The 20,173-nt window shown below is 33.9% G+C and overlaps 1 protein-coding gene across 3 annotated transcripts in view; it reads left to right on the forward strand.

Moving 5' to 3' along the window:
* LOC126732702 (uncharacterized) overlaps window positions 1-16,053 on the forward strand; it is a 91,405-nt gene extending 75,352 nt beyond the window's left edge. For 2 of the 3 annotated variants that reach the window (XM_050435691.1, XM_050435690.1), the window contains exons 3-4: window positions 13,720-13,849; window positions 15,520-16,053. In XM_050435691.1, the coding sequence (XP_050291648.1) occupies window positions 13,720-13,849; window positions 15,520-15,746 (357 nt within the window). In that variant the 3' untranslated portion in view covers window positions 15,747-16,053. Of the gene's footprint in view, window positions 1-13,140; window positions 13,619-13,719; window positions 13,850-15,519 lie in introns of those variants that run through there. The other variant, XM_050435689.1, reaches the window with a different exon arrangement.
* Window positions 16,054-20,173: the final 4,120 nt, after the last annotated feature.

The following is a 20,173-nucleotide window of genomic DNA, read 5'->3' on the forward strand; positions in this document are numbered from 1 at the left end:
GTGGAAATCCTTCTTTCGAACACACATACTCTCTCTGTCTCACACCATTTTTTGCATATTTGAGTTTTTCTTTTCGAACACTAAACCCAATTCGTATAGCATAATCATTATACAATTTATATGCTTCCTCCTCACTGTGCACCACCATTCCAAGCAAATTTTCAACATGTTCTTCATCGGCTCTAATATCTATAATTAAAAACAACACAAAACACATTTCTAAGGAAACTCAAATCAAAAGGATAATAAAAAAAGAAAAAAGAATGGTTAGAATGGTGTGTGTGTATAAACTATTGATTGTAAGAAAAAAAAAATTGAACTATTTTTACATTTTGGACTTAAGGTTCGTTTAGAACTTATGCTCTGTTTCAAAAACAAAGAAACAGAGTGGCATCTAATAAACCCAAAAACAAAAAGTAGGCAAGGGTATGAAATGGGCTCTAACGATTCACACCACAGACTCGTAAAAATTTAATTTTTAATATCTATAAACTAGATAGAAAGAAAACAACACATAAAAATTTCATTATTTTAATTATTTCTTATCTTGGGCTTTTATCAAACACATAGAAGATACCATGTTTGTAAACTACATAAAAACAAAACAAAGCTAAGAGAATGATACATTGAAGAGTGAAATGAGTTTTTGTAACATACATACATTGATCAATATTGGTTAGTTGCAATGGTGGTGTGTGGATTCCAGGAACCGCTTCAGCCATAGCTTGCAGTCAGTCGTACTCACTATTCATCCAATGGAGAAAAAAGAAAGCCCAGCATAAGATTGTTTAAAAGGCTTGTCCAATGATGCGGGAAGGGAGAGGGAAGAGGATTGAGCGAGTAAAATAAAATTTTGGGTTTCAGAAATTGGGTGAGAAGTGGTAACACAGTGGGTTAACACGGTTTGATTTTGTCTAATTGAATTTGGGTTTCCGGCTGCGGGTAAGTGAGTAAGTCTGTAAGTGGAGCTGAGAGTTAACCTTGGTTTGATTTTTTAATTATAGTTAAGTTAATGGGTAAGGCTGATGTGGAGCTGAGTAAGAAAAGATGGTTATGTGGCCTTTTTTTATTGGATGTTGGGACTTGGGAGAGATAAGGCACGGTTCAGTTTGTTTTAAAAAAAATCTTTGCTCATAGATGTGGTTATTTTAATATACTTATGATCCTTTTATTAGGTATTGTATGTGGCCTGGTTTTGGGAGGGAAATGATGTTTTAGAATTCCTTCTTCCATGTCCCTTTTTAAAGATGAATCAGCACCTTATTTTTTTGAAGAGTTCATCCATCAAAGCAAAATACTTACACTTCTCAATAAGAAATTGGCCTTTTAATGGGAACAAGCTCCAACTCAACAACAAGCTGCCCAACAATTGAGAAATTTTATTGCCAAAATGAACAAAATTTACAGTGAGATCCAAACACTAAAAACAGAGCCATAAATGAAGCAAGTGAAATCAAATGTGTTATTCCTTATGACCCTCATCAATACAATCCAGCTTATTTATGTAACAGAATCCATGTTAACTAACTAATCCCCTAATCAATGATTACATCTCACTAATCAATGCATTAACAGTAAGTAACTAATTTACTATCCAATGATTAACAACCCTGCTCTAACTACCTAACTAACTAACTACCCCTCATCCCAACCAACTGCTCAACTTTTTGGTACAACACAGCAGCAGCCCACGCACCTCACAGAAGCAACCCACGCACAATACAGTAGTAGCCCGCGCAACCCAATGCACACGTCCCTCAATGCACACAGCTGTGCATCACCCAACACACCTTAATGCACACCATTGCCTTAGCACGTGCCTCAGTATTTTGGCCTTGTATCACATCAGAACCAATTCTTCAAAGCCACTGATACAATCTTTCTTCAAAACTTTGGGACATCAATTTCGCAGCATCAACAACAACATTCAAATTCCCATAAAAAAAAAAAAAAAAAAAAAATCTGTATGCCCTTCATCTCATAAACCACATCCTCGTTAAGATCGAATGGGCATGAGTCTTAAAACCAAAACCCAAAATTCCCATGACTACCAAAACCGATCGAAGCTTGTGGGCTTTGGGTCCTATCTTTGCTTCTGGGCAAAGATGCTGCTTGAGAGAGATTTCGACCTTATCGGGATGAAGGTAAACCTTGTCGCAAAAGAGAAGAATGATGCCGGCTTCGTTGAGAACCTGAAAGAAAGCAGCGGCCTTTTCGTTCGATCTAGCAACGCCCATGCTCTCGCACGCTTGAATGAGCTCAGAGTATCATTATTGTTGCCGTTGCCATTGATTTTGGCTTTGATTTTGGGTTTCCGGCTGTGGGTAGAGGGAGAGAGAAGGTTTTTGTTGCTGAGTTAGATCTTGGGTTAGAACTTAGAAGATTACAACTAATTTTGGGTTAACACGTTTGGGTTGCAGAGTTTGTTTTAGTTTTAACCGTGGTTTGGTTTTGCTAACTATAGTTTAGTTAAAGGGTAAGATGATGTGGAGCTGAGTTTTATAAAATGGCTAGGTGGCAGTTCTCTATTGGATGGCAGGACCCAGGAGGACCACGTCAGTGGTCCTCCGGGAGGTCCCAAGAATTTCTCGTATGTGAGAGAAGGGAGGTTTTGTAACAGAGGCTAGATAATGAAAGCTTTTAAATTTTGAATAAAGGATGAGCTCTCCACGTGAAAGCTCTCCATTACTTTCTTTTAGCTTTGGCTTTTGAGCCCAACGTGATGTGACATAATGTACGTGTATTGCCAAATTACTACAGTATTGCAACAAATTTATATTTTGAATAATGCTAATATTACAATATTTTAAACCATTTTTGTCATAAGTTTTGAGTGATAAAAATATAAACTCATATACATTTACAATTTTTTTCACTCCTCACAACTTATCATATAACGAGTTATAATAAAAGTTGTGTGAAATATTATAATAATACTAGTATTGCTATAATATTTAAAGTTTTTTTTGGAAATAGATATACTTATACCTATAATTATAAATTATTAAATAATTATTTTAATTTTTAAATTATTAGATAATTTAAATATTTTATTTTATTTGAGGTAAGTGTCCTTCTCACTCTTATATTATAATAATAATAATAATTATTATTATTATTATTATTACAAGTTTTACTAATTAACATGTAAATAAATAAAGATATACTTTATTTATATTTGCTTAAGATTTGATATTTCTTATTTGTCTTGTAAAAATTATGATATAAAAAATATTTGAAAGATATATCTCTATATTAAATTAGACTATCTTTGTTAATTTTTCTGTTTTTATTAATTTAATGTTTTTATTTATATTTAAAATAATTATTAAATTAATTATGACGTCATCACGGTTCGACCTCGGTCCCATCTCGATTCGACCTAAAAAACCTTGAACATTTTCCTTTTACGGTTTAATCAACGATCTGGGTTTGAAAACCTTGTCTGCAATTAGAAATTAAGAAAACAACGTCCGGTGGTAAATAGTAATTCATTATCAGTGATTATCCAATTTATAACAGTAATATAATGGTAGAGTTTAAATTTGTTATTCAATTATTCATCCTTTTAGGAAATGTCTAATATATTGGATGATCTATTTAAATTACACTAAACAGTTATCATTGCACAAACCAAGGTGAGAACTCGTCCCATCGTGGCAAGACGTCTCTCTCATTAACTTTAGTTTCAATCACTAAAGTAAAATGGTCTATACATTGTATCATGAAAAGTCTTACATATATGACCGAAAAAAAAATTTACTTTTGCTTGGGCAGATTTGACTCCTATGCCACGTCACATAAACGGTCTTTTAGGCTTTATTGATATAGGTTCATGGAGGGGCGCCAATTCATTACTCGCATGTCTATGAAGATTTGTGTCTTTTGCGCTTGGGTAGGAATTCTAATTGCTTCAAGATGCTAACCTGTTGAAATGGCTTAAATTGTCAAAAATTAGTGGCTTGATAATTAGACAACAAACCATCAGAAAGTTGCATAATTGCTATACGTGAAGAAATGCAAAGAAGTTGCATGAAATTGTTGCATGGACTAAGCCGTATTTGTTTACTTCTTGGTTGATAGAAGTCTTTCATTCCCATTGGTCTAGAACACTTGACATGCAGCCGAAATATGTGACTTCATTGAATTCATGAATTGTCAAGAAGAGTGTGCTAGCCGAATTGTATGAATTCTTTGGCAATAAATACTTGGCCACTATTGTTGACTTCCTTAACCATTAGTGTTTCACGTTGGTGACATTTCGATTGAATCCTTGGCTATAAGTAGAGGTGGATCAAATGAGGAAGCATGCAAGTGAGCTACGGATAGCAATCAAGGTTTTCAGACTCGGACCGTTCATTGAACCGTAAAAGGAAGAGGTTCAAGGTTTTTGAGGTCGAACCGGATCGAACCGTGATGACGTCATAATTAATTTAATAATTATTTAAAATATAAATAAATACATTAAATTAGTAAAAATTGAAAAATTACATAAAAATTTATAGGAAAAATTTGGGTCATTTGTAAATACTATTTTCTCTTAATTAAATTGTATTAAATTAATAATATTTAATACAAAATAATTAAAATAAATGCTTAAAATTTTGTAATATTGACTAAATTAGTACTTATAGAGATTCAAATATATCTTAATTTACGATAAATATGATATTTGTTAGATTTTTTCTTGTTATTTAAAATATTTTAAAACATTATATCTAAAAAATAACAAATAAATATCAAAAAAAGTTTTAAAAAATATAACTAAAAAATAATAAACTTAAACCTTTAATAAGTTGGCTGTGCTGTGCTGGATAAAAAGAGAAGAAAAAAAACTTATGACTCATGAGAATCTCATGAGAAACCCAACCCCACTCACACATTTCCCCAAACATCATGATCAAAGTTACACGTTTCCTCAAGCCACACCACATGATCGACTTCAAACCTTATGGACTTTTGTCTTCTATTCTTTTTGCTTTCCCAACAGCCTCCGCCTCTCTCTACTCTGATATTTCTTCCACAGTTTTCAAACAAACAGCAGTCTCCTTCCACAATTTTTCAACAAATAAAGAAGAAGCATAAGCAGATGCAGATGCAGATACAGATGTAGATGCATATGCAGAAGCCAGAAGCAGATTTGTAGCCTTTCTTCCATAGTTTTCTATTCTTTTCTTTTTTTTCTTTTTTTACTTGTTTTCCTTTTTTTCTTTTTCCGGGAAGATCTGATGTTGGAGATTATTTTGATTAGCAATTAGTGTCTTGCAACATTTGTTCTAAATACCATAGGGTGTTCTCTATTTATTTGTGACAGAACTAAGGTTCTCTATTTATTTGTGACAGAACTAAGGGTATATTTGAGGTTTGGATTTGTGTGAGAGCGTTTTCAAGTCATTGTTGTAATCTCCACAATTAGAGTGAAAATATATTCTATCTCCTCCAGAGGACGTAGGTATATTGCTAAACCATGTAAATCTTTTGTATTATATTTTCTTCTCTCTCTTCTTTAACCTTGTGTTAACAAATTAATTCACCCAATTCTCACAACATAACCTTTGATGCCATATTTATAGCAGGAGCCCTTCAGTCATCACATGAGGCAAATCTGAGAAAACTTTTTTAGATTTTTGCTATAAAACGCACAGTTCCATATCTATTTCATTAATTTGGCAAAATTGGTTCAAGCATTCTTGTTCTTGTTCTCAATTCTCTCGGTTGAACTAAGGATTATTGGTTTTATCTGCACTTTTTTCTTAATTTTTGGTTCTATTCAATAACATAATCTAATTGGATCCTAGTTGAATTGTCTGGTCCGGTTTTTAAAACCGTGCACTTTAGTGCCCATAGCCATAGGCAAAGAGAGCTGGGGGACCATGATCCCCCTAACTTTTGAATTATTATTTTTTGCATTTGGTAATATATCTTAAAATTACATCAAAATGTATTCACCGGCTCTCTCGAGAAAAATTCCTGGCTCTGCTATTGCATAGCGCAATTAAGGCAAGTAGTGCACTATGAGGACTCACTCAAACACTATCACTCACAAAGAACCACCACGGCACCAATTCAAAATAATAATAATAATAATGAATTACGCTTACAATATAAGAGGTCAGGGAAAAAGGAAAAATGTGGTGAAGGAGAGAAAGACAGCTCTATATATTTGTGCTGCCACACACACAAACGCCCCTCTAAATATGTTGTTTTTAATAATAAGTGTATGAGAAAAATAAATATGATTGGTAGGGTTATATTGGTTGTTATTTAATGCTTTGGTTGGTCAAAGCATTAGAGTGGATCAAAGATTTAAGCAGTGAACAAGGCTTTTGGTTACTAGATTTTTGAAAGAAATGGCAAGTTTGAGTAGTGGTTTTCATTGAACATTGTAGCAATCTGGTTTAATGCTAAATCAGGGTAATCTAGATTGCTAAACCAGCTTTGTTATGCTATATTGGAACTTGGAAGAAATGTCCCCATAAAAACCCACTAAAGTTGAGGGATTTAAAGCATTCTTATCAAATGTGCTAAAAATACTAAATGCTATTTTTTAGCATTTTTAGCACCTCAAATGATAAAAACATATTAACATCAAACATGCTAAATCTTAAAAAATTCAACACCAAACTACAGTGAGCTGTTATTGATTCAGCACCAAGCTACAGTGAGCTATTATCAATAACAGCTCACTGTAGCTGGATTGTAAAAAAAAAAAAAAAAAAAAACTTTTATATTCTCACCAACGTTCCTCTCTCACTTCTCTCTTCTTTGGTATTTCTTCCCTTTCCTGATGGTTGTGGTCCAACGATGGTTGTTGTCCGGCGATGGTCATGGGTCGTGATCTGATGGTCCGATGGTTGTGGTCTAGCAAGGTGATTTGATTTTGTGGTTCTAGGTTTGTGGGTCTGAGTTCATGGGTTTGGGTTTGTGGATCTGGGTTCATGGACCATCGACTTGACTGGCATGGATCGTCGAGTTGACTGGCGTGGATTGTCGACTTGATCAACGTGAGTCATTGACTTGATCGGCGTGGGTCTCTGATCGTTGTGGTGGTCATTGGAATTATGGTGGCTGGTGGCCGGTGGTGGGTAGGATTGCTGGGTTGAGACAGTGAGACCAAGAGGGAGAGAGAGATAGTGAGATTGAGAGGGAGAGAGGATGAAAAAAATAAAAACAAAAAAGAAATAAAAAATAATAAAGAAATAATATTTAAATGAAGTTGTCAAAAAAATAGAAGTTTTGATGTTGAATGTATTATAAAGTGGGATGTTAAATGTTATAAAATGACTTTTTGAGATGCTAAATGCTAATATTTTTAGAATCCTTGATGTGAATGCTCTTAGTCAATTAACACTAAATGAGGTCAAATGCTTATTCATGGTTTGAGGTAATTAGGCTGAAATTAAAGATCATACAATAGATATTGGGCCATTATTTCTTGGGCTTGTAGCTTGCATGTGGTCCTGCCCATATGCTCATGGATTTTGCAAAAAGCGCTCCAAGCCTACTCTGCAAAATCTTTCTCTCGGATTCATGAGTAAACTTGAATACAATGTACCCATGGTTTTTAATGGAGTTTGTAGTATGTCTTTATATTAAAATTTTATTCCTTATTTGTGTGTGTGTTTGTTTCTTAAAAAAAAAAAAAAAAAATCTTAAATACAACATCATTTTATCCTTCAAATCACACTTCTTCAAAGTTCCCTCTTAAAATTATAAGGTCTTGGCTAAATAAAATAAAAGAAATTAAATAACAGGTCCAAAATAATTGTTCTTGCTTTGTCTTGGGCTTTCGGAGAAAATGAGCATTAAAAATTTCTAATAAAAACAACAACCAAATATTAGTCATGAAATTTTGAAGTTAGTTATAAATCCTAAATATATTAGTGAAGGTTAACTACACGTCACAATTCCCAAAATCATACTCCATTATAAAACTACTATTGAAGTTAAAATTTTGTATTCTATAATTTAAAAGATAAAAGATGTTTAACATGTTTAGCAAAAAAGAAAAAAGAAAAAGATGTTTAAGATGTTTAACCTATAGAGGAATCTTCTTTCCTTTTTTTTAAGAAACATATAGAGTCATCTAATTAATTCTTTATCCCATCAAGGAAATAGTTTCAGTTACTTCAACTGGTAAAGTTTTTTATGATTGAATAAAATATCTGAAGTTTTAATCATTTGTCTACACCAAAAACCGATTAATGTCTTAATTTGATGATAAATAAGGCAATTACCAAAAGCGGTTTATTTTAAAAGCACAAGATTTATAAACCAAAATGCACACAGAATCTAAAATGAATTGTTTGTCATTTTTATCTTTTTGTGCCACCATGCACCTACGAGCATGAACAAGAACAACTTATTTGATATTCCTAGAAATGGTCTTGGCTTGATATATTAGTCAAGGTTAACTACATGTCACAATTCCCAAAATCATACTCCATTATAAAACTACTATTGAAGTTAATTTTTTTTATTCTATAATTTATCATATAAAAGATGTTTAACATGTTTAGCAAAAAAAATAAATATATATATATATATATATATATATTTTTTTTTTTTTGATACCATTCAAAGGGAGATAAAAAACAAAAGTTATAAAAATGCTGGGTTGTACCAGCAATAGTTCAAAGGCACTTGTATTGCTCTTTTTGCTACAGACCAGGCATGTTTAACTATAATGTGGGGGCACAAAAAGCATGTTGCAGAAAAAAGAAATGATATGTCTATAACATTTTTACAACAAATCCTAAGTGGTAAGTTGTTACTACTTGTTATTGTTGGGGCAAAAAAGTAATCTTAGGGTTGTTTGAAATTTGAACCAATAACCACTAACCACATGTGATTTGTTGTAAAAATGTTATAGAAATGTTGTAGACGTAGCATCTCTCTGTAGAAAATATGTTTAAGATGTTTAACATACAGAGCATGGTTTTAAAAACCGGTACGATGAAAGAACCGGTCGAGGAGCTAATTACCGGTTTTCTGGTCGAACCGAGGTTCAACCGATGGTCGAACCGATGACGTCATAAATAATTTAATTATTATTTATTTAAATTATATAAATAATTAATAATTTTTAAATTACATATAAATATATATATATATTAACAAGTGTGTGTAAAAGTCAAACAGGTGTAAAAACAGTAAAATATTATACAAAATCACTCAGTCACTCATCTCTCCCTACTCTCTCGACACTGTGCTTTCTCCAAAAAAAAAAAAAAAAAGTTTCCCTTCCACAGACCAAATCTCAGATCCAAAGCCTCTGATCCACTCCCAGATGCCACTCATCACCGGCCATCGATCCACTCATCGGCGCCATTCATCACCGACCACCGATCCACTCATCGGCGCCACTCATCACCGATTGCATCTCCACCGCCATCGGCGCCATTCATTACCGATCCAATCATCACCGATCCACTCATCGGCGCCATTCATCACCGACCACCGATCCACTCATCGGCGCCACTCATCACCGATTGCATCTCCACCGCCATCGGCGCCATTCATTACCGATCCAATCATCACCGATCCACTGAGTTTTTTTTTTCTTTTTTCTTTCCGTTATCCTCCATCGTCGTCGGCCCCACTGTTTCTTGGCCACCTCCACCATCGTTGATTCATTCTTTTAATCTCAGTTCTGGATTTTTTTTTCCTTTATTGTTGTGAAGCTTTATCGATTTGGGTTTTTGGATGGTTTATGGGTCTTGGTGGTGGCTGGGTTTGTGGGTTGTGGTGGATGGTTGGGATGTTTTGTGGGTCTTGGTGGTGGCTGAGTTGCGGGTTTTGGGTGGGTAGTTGAAATGGTTTGTGGGTAGAGCAGACTAGGAGTGAGCTCAAAGGGCGAGGGAGTGCTGTTGTGCCGCTGTGCGTGAGGCAGAGAGAACAGAGTGAGGTAGAGAGTAGAGACTAGAGAGAGATTGAGTTGAGTTGAGCGGCCTTGAGAGCTTGAGGTGAGTGTGAGAGTGAGGCAGATGAGAAGAGGAGGCGTGAATCGTGAGGTAAGAGTGAGATGGCTGATGAGAAGAGTGAGTCAGTGAGGACTTTAGGTTAGTTTTGAGGAGCAGAAAAAAACGACGTTGTTTTGAGGAGCCAAACACTTAAAAACGACGTAGTTTAGTTTGAGGAGCAAAACCGGTTTGACCGCACCAGTTTTCGGTTCTCAGGTTGAACCGGCTGGTTTTTACTATTTACCGGTTTTTAGATCATTTTCGGTTTTATACCATAACCGGACCGGATTGAAGGCCGGTTCCCGGTTGAACCGGTCGGACTGGCCGGTCCGGTCCGGTTTTTAAAACTATGATACAGAGTAATCAAATTTTTTTTTTTTTTTTTTTAAGAAACATACAGAGTAATCTAATTAATTTTTTATCCCTTCAAGGAAAGAAGTGGCACTACCATGCATGTCTCCAATTAACTATAACATCAGACTTTTTGTTTTTTAGAGGAACTGTAACATAAGATAAGTCTATAAGCCTCAAGTCCGTTTGATAGTTACTGAGATTTGCATAGGTTACAATTTGCCACAATTTTTATTATTATTATAACATTTGCACAATTATGAACAATACTGTTTTTATGTTTAACTAAGGACAAAAAAATAAAAATTGAAATGAGTTTCAATTAGTTCAATTAATAAAATTTTTTATGGTTGAATAAAATATTTGAAGTTTAATCCTTTGTCTATATCAAAAACCGATCAATGTATTGATTCGAAGTTTATGCATTTTTGTTTGATTTGCGGATAGTGATTTTAGTTTTAGGCTTTTAGCTAAGTGGATTTGACAATGCCGAAAAGACTATGTTTGTTTCTTTCTTCCACGTGCTTTGATGATTTAATTGTTAAAACTTACCATATCAGTGCATCTATATAAACAAGTTACTTAAAAACACAAATAAACCAAGGTCTTCTAGCTAAAATGTCATCTTTATATACACTAAGTGCTTGAGAGTTTAGGAAGAAAAGATTCAAACTATAAGATTAGCAGTATCTTGTAATTATCTTTTCTTTTCTTTTCTTTTTTTGAGAAGGGACTATTTTTTCTTCTTGGTTATGATGTTAGTGCATTGTAAAAAGTAGGGAAGCCAAACTTTTAAATGGAATATATGGCCTTTTGAAATGTAACATGCATTTCTCGAGGTGGCTTCACTGAATCACATTGAAGACAGGTGGTGATAGGAACACCTTAATTTGAAAAAAAAAAAGAGAAGAAGATTATGTATAATTTTTATGATTTGTCTTCTCTTTAAAAAAATTGTGACCACCCTAAATTTTTCTAGGCCTAATAAAATTTAACTTTGGGCTCTTTAACAATACATTTGGTCTTTTCAAACAAAAAGAAAACAAAAATCCAAGAAAATTTTTATTGAACTAAATTTTGAAAAAGAAGTAGCTTACATCATTGATAATGAGACTATATATATATATATATATATATATATATTATGCAACGATTTCAAAATATAAAAATTTATAGAAGGAAATCTTAAAACTTTATTTATTTGTGTGTGAGTGTGAGTGTGTGTGTGTGTGTTTTGTTAATATATAAAGTTATCTTTTTATTAAAATTTTTATAATTTAAGTTTCTTAATAATTACCGTACAAAAAACTTCTAGAGACAACATTGCCTTTCTTATTACATATGAATATTATTAAACTTTTACACAAATGACAAAATGACATGTCTCATAAACGGTCCAGCTGTCCCATTTTGCATTTATTGGATGTGTCATGTAAATTTAAGAACCGATTGTAAAATTTATTTGCATGTACAATTATATGGGTGCTCTTAGGGTATTTGTTAATGAACCATTTTAGAAAAGTTTTGATATCACTTTTACTGAAAAAATAGATATATATATATATATATATAATTATTAAAAAATTAGTTGCTTTTTTTCTTTCCCAATTTTTTTTAATGTATTTCCTAAATAAATGTCCTTGAATTTGTCAACCAATCTTTATGCCTTTTAAGTGGCATAAATTAAAACAATTTTCAGTTTTTAATCTTTAATAGGATAAACTCACTCTTCTTTTATCGAAAAAGTGTAATTGAAAGTAATTAAATAATCATTCAAATATGTAAGAGGTTTCAATGATAACCTAGTGAGAATGGTTTTTTTTTTTTTTGGTATCATCTCATGTCTATAGTTCAAATCGCACTTCCCCTCTCAAGGGTGGCTCCTAGACTTACCAAAAAAAAAATATTTATACGCATAATTATTTTTATACTAACCTGTTTTGTCCACTGAAAAATTGAACACCTTGACTTGAGTATTCCAAGAATTTGGGTTTAACAAAAGTCATTTTCATTTCTAAATGCAAACTTTTGTTCTACTAATCACAACTTATCATATATTTATTTAACTTTCTAACACCCTCTTGGGGGTGAAAGCTGCTCTCACCCTTCACCTTGAGTTTGATGGGGTTGTTAACACCCAATATTTGTATTCAATTTAAATTATTATTTGTTCTTAATCGAAGTCCTCTAGGTTGAGATACAAACGAACACAATCAAAAGGCATACAACTTCTTATGGAAAAATGGATTAACACTCTGGTTGGGTTGGAGATTGTTTATTACTTTATTTGAGCTAATGCCAACCACCAACGTTTAATGACAGACTCAAGCAATTAAGCTGGGCTTCTTGGTTACGATGTTAGGCATGCATTGTAAAAAGTAGGGAAGCCAAACTTTTAAATGGAATATATGGCCTTTTGAAATGTAACATGCTTTTCTCAGGGTGGCTTCACTGAATCACATTGAAGACAGGTGGTAACAGGAACACCTTAATTTGAAAAAGAAGAAGAAGAAAATTATGTATAATTTTTATGATTTGTCTTCTCTTAAAAAAAAAAAAAAAATTGTGGCCATCCTAAATTTTTCTAGGTCTAATAAAATTTGACTTTGGGCTTTAACAATACATTAGGTCTTTTCAAACAAAAAGAAAAAAAAAAGTTGCAAGAAAATTTTTATTGAACTAAATTTTGAAAAAGATTCTTCTTGGGCTTTATCAAAAGGCCCCAAAAACCCTATAACCAGACCCGATGTGGGAGCTCTCCAAGTCCCATCACTCTCTCCAATGCCCAACAACTTAAACCCCTAAAAAAAATTAAATCACAAAAAAAAAAAAAAAAAAAGTAAAAACCCTCACACTACACAACACAACACAGTCCAACTCCAAACTCCAAACCCCTCATTGCATTTGCAGAAGTAGAAGAAGAAATGGCGAGGTGGTGGCGCTCTGCTACCAATAACCTGAGGACCGCCGTGTCAAGCCACAGTTCATCGCAGCCATCATCGGCCGGGTACCACACGATCCAGGCAATCCCTAGGGAGTGCGTAGGGAACAGAGTGTCGTCGAGGGACAGAGCTCAGGGTCGAATCCCAGCCGTCGTTATTTCCCAGCACCTCCTCCAGAAAGACTCCACAGCCCCACGATCCATGTCCAGGAAGCACCTGGTCACCACTGAGTGGAAGCAGATTCAAGCCATTCTCAAGTCCGTTGAGCTCCCATTTTTCTGCTCCACCACTTTCCCGCTCCAGATCCGAGCCGGTTCCGGATCCTCTCACCTAATTGAATCCGGCACCGTCCTACCCATCAAGGCAACCCCCCCCCCCCCTTTTTTTTTTCTTTTCTTTTCAAATTGTTATTAATCATTTTTATAATTTGTTGCTTATTTTCTCTGTTTTTGATGGGTTAATAGATTCATAGGGACGAAGCTACTGGGAAGGTATTGAATTTGGTGTTTGTTTGGGCCGACGACGGGTCGGAGTTGAAGGTTGATGTGCCCGTTGTTTTCAAAGGAGAAGATGTTTGTCCAGGTCTTCAGAAAGGTATTTTTTGCTTTGTTTGTTTCAGATAATGTTTTGGTGTTTCTGGATTTCACGTCGCAATATGATTCAATACATTAGGAATAGCTTAGAGCTGTATGCATTACATTAGGAAGTGGACCAACCAAAACATGTGCCTCAATCTCCTATTAAAATGCAAAATTTCATTTTTTTAAAGGACAGAGGCACATATAGCGAATGTCAATATTGTTGCAGCATATTTATCTATCCAAATTAAGGGGAGTTAACTTACAGATATTTTCACCTAAACCAAGCAGCCTATTGAGAGTCGGTTGCTTTTGACTGGTTAAAGACTGAAATTTTCTTCTGGATTTTTAAACCAGTTCTTTCCACCAAGAGGTTATTAAATCCATGGTTCTGTTGTTCTATCAATCCTATCAACTAAGCTTTGCGTTCTGCTTTGCAAACTTTTGCATGGGTTATTATGATTTTGAACAAGCCGCTATGGTGAAATTGGTAGACATGCTGCTCTATTCTTTTTTCTAGGTTCATCGATATTGAATCAAGCGAACGGACTTCTAACACTTGTTCCGTTGAAAATATTTTTTCTTTTGTGCATTTTGGATATTCTACATGTTGCAAGCTGCTAGTAGTTTCCAACAGCTCAACCAGTGAAGTTTAGCTAATAGTGTCAGGAGGTGTTAACAACAAACACTGTGATTGTGGGGAAGGGGAAGTGAGAGGAGACTTGTCCTTGTATAGTATTCAGGAGACCATATTCAATCATCCGTAAAATGAAAGATGTGCTACAATTTTACCAAGATTTTCCCTAATCTTTGATGTTAAAGTATGTGTGTTCTATATGATAGGTCTTTAGATCAAAGATTTTTTTTTTTCCTTAATACTGTGTCACGTTCTTTGTTTTTTGTTGTTTGGAGATGGGGTTTTTATGTTATTTTGTAGTTTGAAGTCTGCTGCGAAATGTCACTTGTTTCTTGACATTATTTCACATTGATGGTGAGTGATAATTATAGACCTACAAACATCCTTCTAAAACAATGTACAATCACTTGGCAATGGAGGAATTGGCTAGTTTGCATTCTATAATCCTATTGTGTACAAAATTTTGCTATAATAAGTCTTTAGAAAAAATGCAATTTATGTGGCAGCTTTTAGATGCTATATAGAGATGATCTCTTTTTGTTTCCTCGAGAGCAAATAAAGTAAATCTACTTTTGTGATGCAACAAAAAATATAATTTTTGTATCTTGAACGTGTTTTGCCATAATTTAAAATATTTTTTGCTAGATAAATATATGTATTGTTTCCAGACCAGATACTTCCTGTAATTGAGCCAGAAAGGAGAATTTCACATTATTCTTATTCCATTTCAGCATGTTTGGAAATTTTAGCAAACTTCAGATTTCTTAAGCGTAACCAGCGAACTCTATTTACTCGATTAGATGTTGATTTAGATCTTAATCACTCTTATATGTGTCATTAATTGTTGAACTGGAATCACTTTTGTTGCTATTATTTTTGTGAATTAGCCATGGGGATATGTATCTTATTCAGGTCGATTTTGAATTTGATTAGGGTATTGGTGTTCCTATTTACTTGTAAGCACTTGACAAGCTCAGTGAATTATCTCTGGTCAAATATTGTTTTAATGCTACTTTTACGCTGATTATAAATCTTTTATGCCAAAACAGGTGGCCATTTGAATAGGGTAAGAACTCGTCTAAAATATCTTTGTCCGGCTGAACTCATTCCTCCCAAAATTGAGGTGGACGTGAGCAATCTAGATATCGGAGATAGAATTTTCATGCATGATGTTGAGGTTCATCCATCCTTGAAGCTTCTGAGTAAGAATGAAAACATGCCAATATGTAAGATAGTAGCCACGAAGTGGGAAAATCCAGAACCTGCCAGTTTATAGGCAATGAAGCACAACTTGAATGGCCATTTCTGATTTGCTTGTCATGACTTACAGCAAGAAGCACTTTAAGAATAAGTCTGCTGCTTTGGCTAGGTTAGTACTTGAGAGGTGCTTTGGAAATCTCAGGTAGACAAGAAACTTGACATTGTTGTTTAGAAATAGAGTTTAATCAGACAAGAAGATCTTACACAATATTTCTTTGTTGAATCACTTGTTTAATTGTATGGGCAGTAATGGTCAAGGCTGTTAGTGGATGTCAAATTATTCATAAATGGCAGTTCCTTTTATTTTTGGCCTGTGACTTCAATTCTAGTTCCAGAGCATGGTCAATTGAGATGTTTTTCTTTTCAAGCATAACCAGAGAGTGACATAAACAGCTGTATTCTGGTCCCATGACATATTGTTTAGCTTTGTGAACACTTCACAATTTATCCCAGTTTTTTGTTTCCATATTGTAAGGCAAGAATGAATCTTCCTTATCTTTTTTTTATGCACATGTTAAAGTAATAATTTCTGTGAAAATGTAATGAGCTCTATAAATCTAATTGAATGTGGAAATAACCATTTAATCCCATGATCTAGCAAGTCAAACTTCTAGCTAAACAAATAAAAGAAAGTCTTGAATCAGGAGTTTGGACTTGGGCCAAATAAACTTCTCATGAAAACCCAGACCTGGTATGACTGTAGGCATAAGGTACACCTCTGTTTGATAATTGCGATTCCTCATTTCTGTAGCTGTAAGCTACTTGCACAGGTTTTTATACTGGTGAGACAACTCTTTCCGATGTATACTGTCATAGAGCAATGTTAATTACACACCATTTTGCACACACGTCCATAAATGGAATTTTGAACTAAAATAGTAAATTGAAGACATGATTTCAAGTGTGTAACTAGTTCAATTGTAATAACTCGCGTAAAATTTTCTAGGGGAAACAGTACTTTTCCCCTCTATGTTTAGGATAGTTCACAATTTCCTCTTTTATCTTTGAAACCAATCAATTTCCCCCTCTATATTTGGAAAATAAGCAAATATCCCAAATCTGTTACTTTTTCAGTTAAATCCAATGAAATCACAATGATTACAAATGTAATCAAAGAAAACAACAATACAATTTTCAACTTTTTCTCTTCCTTGTGGTGTATAATTAATAATTTCTTCAAAAGACACATTGGATTTAACTGAGATAGTAAATTGGAGTTATTTACTTATTTCTCAAATATAAAGAAGAAATTAGTTAGTTACAAAGATAACGAGTAAATTGTGAATTACCCCATACGTAAAAAGGAGAAAGTGTTTTTTCTTCCCAATTCTTTATTTGGTATGTAAAAGATACAACTTATATACTTGCCATGTCTTAATTTGGACATTCTTTTTTTATGAACTGAAAATTTTAATTAGTAAACATATCTAATTTGGGATTAATCTCTTGTGCATTATTGAGACTCAACAGTAGTTTAGTAGACCACTTCTATGGCAAACGTCACTTGTCTTGTAGAAGGGTATCGTATTAAAGCCCATGTGGCCTTCCTTAATTCCTTTATAGTTGACTTCTGACCCTGCCTTGGAGCAAGTTCTTGTGGACCGTGTCTTGAAGCAATATGAGACTCGGCGGGTTGTTGGGTACTTGAGTAACATATTTATAAATTAAAAAAAAAAAAATGTTTTCAGCTATTAAAATAATAATAATGAATGATGTAACTTTAAATGATGTTACATCATTTTTTTTTTTTTTTTTCTTATGAATTTTGATAAATTCACCGCTAGATTACATTTTTATTTAATATCTCTTATATTTATAAATTTTCAAAATAATTAAAAATTAATAGCTATATCATTAATCAAATGTTAAATTTCAAAATTTTATAGTTAAAAATTATGCGTAAGATATGAGTTTACGATCAAGTTGTAAATAACATTTAATTGACACAAAATTTGACATATATATTAAAAACATATAGAACATTTAAACCCCCAATGTCATTTTAAAAATATTAATTTAGTAAAAATTTATTAAGTGGTGTAATATTACTTAAAATTATATCAAGTGTAACTTGATCCCAAATTATATATATATATATATATATATATAGAATTTGATTTTTATTTTCTTAAAAAAATTCTCAAAATACATTGTTGAGCCTTGAGGCCATTTAAAGAAAAAAAAAATCATAAAAATATTTTGGGTTTTGAGTTTTGAATAAGTGTAGAGATATTACTTATTTTGCAAAGTGACATTATGTTGGGTCCACGTGAAAATTAATTATCCACCTCTCACAACTCATTATCTCAACAAATTGTAAAATATGCTATGAGAGTGTCTATTAAAAAAGTTAGTGAATTTTATATTATTTACAAGAGGTCATAACATTTTGTAAACAAAGAGATCTTTTCTTGCTTCAAAACCCACTTGCCCATTAGCACGCTTTCAATATTTTTTCTAGTTGGGTTTTGTGGGGGCCAATTATCTAGAAGGTACAATTAAAACTATATGAATTGGGCCTATGGCCCAATCCGAGGATGGTCAAGTAAAGTTATAATGGGAATGGTATAAGAAGAAGAAATAAAGATTGTATGTGATAGTCTAAAATACGTTCGAGGAGAAAAGTCATCTCGGAAACGGAGATCCGAGGTCAATAAGAATGTCTTATCATCCTGGACATTCTTCAAGGTTGCATCACAACTAGCAGTCGGACATTAGATAAGGGATGAGTAAAGGGAGGCAATAAATATTTTCAAAAACTGCTACCTCCACATTAAATGCCTCACAACTAACTCTTTGGCCGCATTAATGTGGAGATAATACCTGAACAGTAGTCAAGCAGCCTTATAGCTACTAGTTAATAGTTCTGGGAAGTGTTGGATGGGACAAGAAAGAGTTCCTAGAATCTAACATACACGTGTATGGTAGAGATGATACCAAGATTGTAGTATATAGTATGGGGAGGTGGCCTAAAGAAAAGGGATCGAAAAAACCAAGAAATTTTTGGAATAATATTTTGAACTCTTGTAATTTTGTTCATCAATAAGACATTATAACAGAGCTCCTCAGACTGTGTTGAGGACAGATTTTCTTATCTTATTTGTGTTTAATACTTTTAAATCAGCAACTCTTTCTTCTGGAATAGAACTAGTTCTTTCACCCATGCTCTACAAATTCATTGTTTGGGCTTATTGGGCTAAAACTCAATCCTATACTGGGTCCAATTCAAATTCAGTCCTTACAGGGTTTTTTTTTTTTTTTTTTTGGTCTGTAGCTCTCTCTCTCTCATGTGAAAGAAAATCGGGTTTGGCTTTAGTGATGGCTGTGTGTAGTTCTTGGTTGATATCTATGATGGGTGTAAAATTGGTTGTAGGTCTCTGTAGGGAAATTGGTCGAGCTATGGTTGCCAGAGACCCAATGAAGTTAGGTTGATGTTGTGCTTGTTAGGCAAAATAACCAATTAATACAACACACAACATAATTATTTTTGTAGGGGTATTGGGCCCAGGAACTCATTATCTATGTATATAATGGGTCTAGGGCCCAAGCCAAGGACTAGAGGTCGTCCGATGAGGGAAGACATTGTCAACAGAGCCTATGTTAATAAATGAAGAAGTCAGTTTTGATCATAACTGCCTAGGAGATTGGGCCGAGGACTATGCCTCCTTGGCTAACCAAGGCCGAGGTCCATAGAGACGGTTTGCCGTCTGGAGAAACGTCCTAAGAACATTCTATTGATACAGATAAACACTATGGGAACACAAGACAGGGAGGAGTCCTAAAATATCTAAGGAGAAAGCTGCTATCACCGCATTGAATGCTCTGTAGCTAACTTTCTGGCTGCATTAATGTGGAAAAGACCCCTGAACAGTGTTGTATTGACTACCCTAATACACAAAGGGACTGAGAGGGTGTCCGATGGGACAAGCACTCAAGTGGTCTTGGATAATCAACAAATGAAAGGTTAAGATTGTCTAAGGAGAATTATATAATAGAAGAGACCTTCCATGGAGAAAAGATTGAGAAATCAAGAGAGAAACACTGTAGCAATCAAGAACCAACTTTGTAATCAAACTTATAAAAAATACATAAGAACTGACTTCCTCGGATCGTGTCGAGGACGATTTTCTTTGGATTAATTCAATCTACTTTCCTGTTCTTGTCAATTGAGTTCACTTTATTTGTTGTCCAACTCATTTTAACCCAGTTTTCCAACCCATTCTTTATAAATTCATTGTTTTGGACTTTTTGGGCCTAGGTCCATCCATCGTCTAGGCTAGGGACTCAAATTTGGTCCTTACAATCTTCTTTTCTCTATTTGTGCAAATTAAATGGATATTCCAGATAAATTAGTCAATATATATTCCAATACTAAATATAAATAGAAAATTCAACAACAGCCCATAATCAAGAACACTGAATCTTTACATGGAAAACCAATGA

The sequence above is a fragment of the Quercus robur genome, chromosome 6 (genome assembly GCF_932294415.1).
Source record: "Quercus robur chromosome 6, dhQueRobu3.1, whole genome shotgun sequence".
Lineage (NCBI taxonomy): Eukaryota > Viridiplantae > Streptophyta > Magnoliopsida > Fagales > Fagaceae > Quercus > Quercus robur.